Source organism: Acanthisitta chloris, unplaced genomic scaffold (assembly GCF_000695815.1).
Source record: "Acanthisitta chloris isolate BGI_N310 unplaced genomic scaffold, ASM69581v1 scaffold5396, whole genome shotgun sequence".
Classification (NCBI taxonomy): Eukaryota; Metazoa; Chordata; class Aves; order Passeriformes; family Acanthisittidae; genus Acanthisitta; species Acanthisitta chloris.
Genome location: NW_008677508.1, coordinates 1 through 7357, shown reverse-complemented (window position 1 = coordinate 7357; position 7357 = coordinate 1). Strand labels below are relative to the sequence as shown.

General features: G+C 45.5%; 1 protein-coding gene across 1 annotated transcript; it reads right to left on the bottom strand.

Annotated features, from left to right (window-relative positions):
- Nucleotides 1-2853: 2853 nt before the first annotated feature.
- LOC103803939 (probable phospholipid-transporting ATPase IM) lies at nucleotides 2854-7148 on the bottom strand (the record flags this gene model as incomplete). Its single annotated transcript, XM_009076521.1, has 3 exons — nucleotides 2854-3075; nucleotides 5065-5195; nucleotides 7010-7148. Coding segments are annotated over 3 exons (492 nt in total), but the record flags the coding sequence as incomplete, so codon positions are not given.
- Between the last annotated feature and the right edge of the window lie 209 nt (nucleotides 7149-7357).

Genomic DNA, 7357 nt, shown 5'->3' with positions numbered 1-7357 from the left:
CCCGCCGGTCCTTACCGATCGCCAGCATCGCTCCGCTGTTTACAGCCGGACGGCAGGGCGGGCTCTCGACACTGCCCGCCCCCACCGGGCGCTCTGCCTGAGGATGTCTGACGTTTCCTCCAAGTTTCCTCTTAAAACATCCCAAATAGGGATGGAAAAGTTTGGGAATTTGAGTGTTTCCTTCATCAGGATACCAGATGAAAAGTGCTGCCCTCTCAGATCTGTTGTCGCACGGATAATCCTTCTGCTTTAGGAGGTCCAGGAATTAATGTGCACTTCTGGTTATAAACGCTTTAGATCAATTAACAGAGTGCCAAGGAATCAATCATCCTAATATTCTATTTTTATTTAAAAAAACCCCAACACAATTATTTTACAAAATCAGGTGTGATGTAGGACAGACATCACTGCCAGCTGATGTGTTACAAATGCTGATTGTCTCAAACCACTGAAATAGTTGTATCTGGTGCAAGCTCACCAACAGCTTTATTATCCCCTACATGTTGTAGCCAACATTTTCAAATCCCCTTTTAGCCAGAAGGTGAGTACTTTGCACGTAAACTGTATATGAAGAGAGGCACAGTGTCAAGAGTTTCCTTGTTCTGCTAGCACAAGGTCAGCCTCTGCTGCTCTGCATTATATTCTGTTGTATTGCATGCTAGGAACAGGTTTGATAGGACTCTTGGTCCACAGACCAGTCTTGGTATCATGGGGATGCACAAATTGTCATTTTCCTCTAACCCCAGGGAAGCTGACTGTGAAAGACATAATCCTTATCAGAAAGCCATGATTGCCTCTGCAAAGTGAATGGTAAATCAGAGGGAGGTGACAAGCACTAACTATCACAGCAGTTTCCTCCCTCAGAGTGCAGGCTCTCACTTTAATTAGGTGTCTCCTTGCAGTGGAGATCACCAGATTAGAATTTGCTCCTTCCCTAGCAAGCAGCTTCTGGACACCGGAGTCTGAATCCAGTCCCAGCTCCAGTGTTGTACTGGCCATGCTGAAATTTAATACCACAGTTTGCAACAAGCCTCCTAAAGCAGCAGGTGCAAGAGACATTTTTTTCTCTGCCGATTCAAACCCAGAGATGAAACCTTCCACTGGAGTTTAAACAATCTCACACAATAACTGCTAAAACTGGGACCACAGGCAGCAAGATGTTTCACGCAGACCGGATGAAATGGGGACATGACTGGCCCGTTGCTGTCATACATTGCCTTCTCTGATTGCTCAGAGACTCACTGCAGAGAGCTCCCCACAAATATCGAATGGTTACTGCACACACAAAAAAATCCAATTCAAAACAAGGAAGGAGTCTAAATTTTTATGAAAGAGCTGAAAAAACACCAACAAAACAGCCAGGGCTGCTTAGTCCTCTGCACAAACCACTCTGCATTTAGACAGCTCAGCAGTGCTGGCAGGACAGACTCTCACACTGCTTTCCACTCAGTAATCCCACTGATTATGGAGCTGGTGTAACAAAACAGTGAGCAAATCCCAGTCCCTCAAGATCACCATGTCTTTGGATGCGTCTGTGCATTTTAGGTCCCTCTGCTGGCAGTTAGACTGCTAGGATTTTCCGCTCTCTGCCATCCATGATTGATAGACTAACTGTTCGTAAATGAAATATGAACCAGCACAGAGAAACACTGCAGCAACTCCTGAGGCCTCACTAAGTTCCTCTGAAATTTGACCACACTGCTTATCAGGCAGTGTGAGGGAACCACCATGCCATGCTTTATTCCTGACACTGAGCCACAGCACCGGTGGAGTAAAGGCTGTTTCATGAAACAGAGCATCTCTGCCTTCAGTACTGCTCATGTAATCATTGTCAAACCAGGTGTGCATGCATCTCAGTCTGTTTTTGCACTGTTTTGCACTCAGTCTGCCACACCTCGTGCTGGCAGCTCAGGTGAGCCCTAACCATGGCATGGGCTTCTCAGGGCCAAATTTTATAGTTTGATCCATATGGGAGTCTGAGCTTCTGCTTTTATATTAAGTCCAAATGAAATGACTGGTGACCACCTACAAAACTTGAGAGGGCTCTGAGGACAATGAATTTCTACAAGCGCACCTTTGCAATGCAGATAAAACAGGGCAGGCTGATGAGCATGAACTCCTTGTCCCTTGACCAACTAAGGGTTTCTCTGAGCTTGCAGCAGCTCCTGATGGCAGATGTGGGAAGAAGGCAGTGTTTGGGCACTGGCCATCTCTTGAGAAAGTGGATCAACTATTAGTTTGGAAGGAGGTTATTTCCAATTGTGCCTTCCAAAGTGCCTGTGTACAGTCAAAAGCCTACAAAATTACACATATTACGACAATTGCGGATTTGGGGGTTGTGTGGCTGGACCTAAGGCACACTTGGGATCAATACTGTCACCCCAGTTATATGGCCCAGAGTGGATTCATGATTAAAAAAGGAGGCACTTGAATGAGAAAGACATCACCATTTCAGCCTTTTCCTCAGCTTGGACTTCCCTTTGCTCTGAGGTATGTAGTTAAAGGGAAAAAAAACAGCATTATGAACAATCTTGAGGAGCAGAGATGCCTCCTGCAGCATGTTCTCTCTTGTTCCAGGGAGGCCCTCTGGGATACCATACAACTCCATACTCCAATTCACCCTGCCCGCCACCCCTGGCAGCAGCACATATCTTTGGAAAGGAAGCTGAAATCAGATGATACATATGGGTGAAAGGAAAGGCCCAAGTCCTTGATTTGGTAGAGCGCTGGACAGCCACTGGCTTGGTGCCTTGCAGGGTGCACAGTCTTCTCACCTGACAGCCCTTTACTTTGGTTTGCTTTGCTGGTTTTGTGGAGTTTTGGGGGACCAGGGGATGTCTTTTTTTTTTTCCTTCACAATCCTTTGTGTTTGTATTTGTCACTATTTGGTGAAAATGTTCCTGTTGTGGCAAAAGGTGATTTTGGCCGCATGTTTCTTCCAGACGTAATGAGTGCTCCAAAGCCGTGCTGATGAGAGAAGGCATAGCCAGAGCGGCGGGTGCTGGTCCGACGCAGGCGTCTCTTGGGTGAGGGTGGAGGGGGCCGCTTTTTGGCTTCTTTGATCTTAAGCAGGACCTGAAATCAGAAAATATGGTGGAAAAAGTGGAAAGGGCATCATTATTCACAAGCTCAGTAGAAGAGGAGCAGAGAAAGGGAAACAAAAGCAGGGGTCCAATGCCAAAAATTAGTGACAAAACAATACCAACAAAATGGTTGGCACTTCTGGGATACAGAGCAGCAAGTGAACTGGCAGCACAGGGTGGCAGCCTGGTAAGTGGAAAAGGCAATCTTATTCTAAAAGGCCTTAATGGGAGCATCATCTATAAGTCATGGGAGGGGATGATCTCAGTGTATTGTTTCTTCACAGTTCTGTGATGGCAGATAGGGTATTACTGGGGGGCAGTTAGGGTATTACTGCAGCTCTTTCAGGAGCTGCAGTCAAATCACACAAAATGTGAAAGTCATCTCAACAACAGTCAAAAGTTCGGAAAACAAATAAGGCAGCATTTAAGAACTGGCTTGTTTAATATAGAAAACAGACTGCTAAAGGGGATTTCTGACATGTAAATGCTTTTTATGATGAGAATGATGATCATCATAGAATTATAGAGTCACATAATGGTTTGGATTGGAAGGAACCCTGAGGATCATCTCATTCTGACACCCCTGCCACTAGACCAGGTTGATCAACACCCCATGCAACCTGGCCTTGAGGACTTACAGGGATCAATAGATTCTTGTATTCCTTGGCAGAGGGGAAATAAGCAATGCACTTTATTTGCAAGTAGTGGACTCTCTGCTCCCACATGGCCACCAAGCTAATCTGCAGACATCCACGTTTTCAGAAATGGGCTGGCTAACGCAGGAGGCTGATATTGAGTGCCTGTGGCTTGGCTGAATCCCTGGCTGCTGGACCCATGTGCTTCTTGCTTGACACAATGGTAGCAGTAGGTACCTGGCCTCTCTTAACGTCAGGTCTGTTTACTGCCAACTGGGAACTCGATACAGCAGGAAACTGAAACACTCCTCCCATGTGACCATTCACTTCCCAGAGGAGGCAGAAAGAGAGAGAGAGAAAGAGAGAGAGAGTTGCTTAACCCCAGCCCCGAGTCTGGGTGACAGCTGTGTTTGACTTCTACTCAACTGAGGAGGTAAGCTCAGCCCATTTTTACACACTTGAACTGCCCCTAACTGTGTCCCAAAGACCTCCCTACCTAGCAGTCTTTCCTGGCACCCAGCTACCTCCTCTGCAAGGGCTGAGAATTCCCCTATATTCATTCTGCCACAGTCCTGGAGAACTTGGGGAGCTCCAGAGACATCCCGAGAACGACAGGGGAGGACATCAACTGCGGTGCATGGCGCTGGGGCTGTGCTCTGACACTAGTTCCTGGCAGCTCGGCGCAGGGAGAGGAAGGAAGCACGAGGTGGCAGCAGCATTCAGCAGATGCTGCTGTTTAGAAGCAAGCTCGGGGAGCTCTTTGTGTACTGATGTTCTTGAGGGGTCCTTTGGCTGCAGAGAGCTGTGCGCTCTCTGCCCACTCCATCCCACAGAGACTCTCCTTGCCCTCGTGCCCTTATCTTCATATTCCCGAGGTTGGGGGAGCAGCTGGTGTCAGAGGAGGTGCATAACTTTGGCTACAAACGAAGCAAATTCTGAAATTAAACAAATCCCCAGTAAACACGTACAGCCGGGTGGAGGCTGAAGGGGTGTGGTCAGCCAGGCTAAAAACTGTACGGCAGCAGGGCAGGAGGAACATGCCACTCCTTTGCCACTGAGCCACAGAGCTTAAACCCTGTACCTAAAAATAGTGCAGCTTTCCTGCCTCAGAGCAATCTAATCCACAACTAAATAATCTCAGCCTTGGTCCCAGCTGCAGATGGTTTGTACTGTGCCAAACCCCAAATTAGATCCTCCTGCTCAAGGAAGTAGGGGACAGACGGATGGCAGGACTTGCACCAATAGGGACACACACTCCAAGCAGTGCCAAACACATGCAACATGGCTCAACAGTGTGCCTAGGCCACAGTAAGCAGGATTTCTGGTTTTATAAAGTATCTCCTTACTTTGTCACTGGGAGTCGGCTTTAACTGAGCCTTCAGGAATCGAAAGCCAACCACCGGCAGCACACAGAGGGTGATGCTGAGGAAGATTGCTAGCCACACATTTGGTTGGCTGAGGGTGTTTCGAGCCGTACCTGAAAAACAAGTGTGATTAAAACAGTAACAGCAGCACCTCTCACCATTGTTCACCTGAACCTTTTGCTCTCTGTGATTTCTAAGCACTTGGCAAACAGACCAAAATATAAGGCAGACATCATCTCTAACAATGAAATCCACTGGCTATATAGCCTTTCTGAGAGGTGCAAAGAAAAATGCAACATCCAGACACAACTGCAGCAACAGGGAGACAGGGATGTCAGAGTGAATCTCTTCCCTTTCCAGAGAGTCAAATCACTGCAAAGGATTGATATAAATGTTCAGGAGGCCTTCAGCAGCAGTCCAGCCCTTCCACCTATTGCTACGACTCGAGTGCAGAAGGAGGACCACTATTTTCTTACTTTCCAACACCATTTCCTGAAGCATATGGAGTACTAACTCTGACTGCCCAGCAGATGATGGGATCACAGTTCTCTATGAGAAGAGCATGTGTTGCTCTGAGTATCTGCACAGACAGCATACCTTAATGGCTGTATTGGCAGAGCTACTGCCACGTGCTGGCCTGTTGCTGACACCTTGTTTGAAACCAAAGTGCTCACTTCTGGCTTCTCCAAAACTGAAGGAATGTAAGATAAAACAAACAGTCTGCAAAACCCTCATTACAGGGCTTAATGATGCTGTTGTTGGCAGTAAAGTTGCTGAATGTTTTCTTTTCAGTTGGTCAAATTTTGCTGTAGTACAACTCCACTGAAATTGAAGTAAGCAAGTCTCAGTCTAGACTAGAAACACTTTCCTTAAAAATGGTTTCAGACTGAGACCTTAGTAAGTGCTCCTCAGCATTATGGCTAGCTTGACCAACATTATAAGAACAGAGCAGCAGATAAAAACATCCATGGCAAGTGAGTTACAACCTGTTTTTGGAAACTGAACAGACATTCTGTGTTCTCTCACTCAGCATTATTGATACTAAAAGTCATCTCACAGTGGCTGTAATCATCTGCTTGAAAAATATGTTGCAACAACTAACCTGCATACATAAAATGGCTAAGCCCCTCGCTATTGCAATGAAGGTGGGCATAACAAGTTTCTAGTGAACAAGTCATTAAAAATAAAGGCATTGACTTGAAGCATGAAGTATTGGGATTTCAGAGGAGAGACTGCTAACAATTCTGTATCAATATTGGCTATTGATGCATAGAGATATTAAAAAAATCTGAATTACTCTGCTAAATATACATGTTCCTCCAAGTCAAAGTCTCAGGAGACAGACTCATTTTAATGTTATCCTTCATTTTTTGTATGCGTTCAGAAATCTGTTATGTAGAATAACTACAAAGACCGGGTCATCACTGGAATTAGGTTTTTTGTTGCTGTTGTGAATTTGCCATTTAACCTGGCAGAAGCCTCATCATAATCATATGGCATCTTTCTTGTGTGTAACTGGATGTTGTACTTACGCGTTTTCCTATGCCAAAATGTTAACTTATTTACAAAGATCACACATCCTTCTGCAAATAAAATGCTCCTAGGTATCTGTAAGAATTGGACACCTAGAAACTGCATATATAAGAGCAGCAGAAAGCATTCCAGCCAGCTCAGTAGGTTTTTTTAAGAGATCATTCCTGTGACTGCATGGAAATGTCTGTTCTTACACAAGGAAGTGGATATGGCACACATTCACCTGGATGGATGGGGTTCAAAATAGTTATTCCCAACAACCCTCAGAAATATCCTGGCATTTCTTGTAGAAAAGGCAATCAATATATTCTGAAGTACACTTAGAAATACTGGACAGATTCAAGCCCTGCAGTATGCCCATTTTGAGTACATCCAGATTTGCCCCAAGGCTTACCAATGAAGGGAAAGGAGGCTGTGAAGATCAGGTACATGCCATCGCTATACATGGTGAAGGTGATAGCAAAGTAAACAGAAAGGCTGCCCCAGATAAAGAACTGGTTCACAACTGTCCAGTAAGAGGTGTCCAAGCCAATCTGAAAGAACCGAGCAATACAGCTATTGTCAGTGCCTTCATTATTTAACAGATCAGTGCTAAACACAACTTGTCCTCTGCTTTGTACATCTCCGCTGCTATTCATTCAAGTCTGAAGTAATAACAAGTCACAGAACATAGAATGTCAGGTAGTCACTCAAGGCAAACATTACTTTGTTTGTCTCGTGTTGGAGAATGGCGGGACATGAT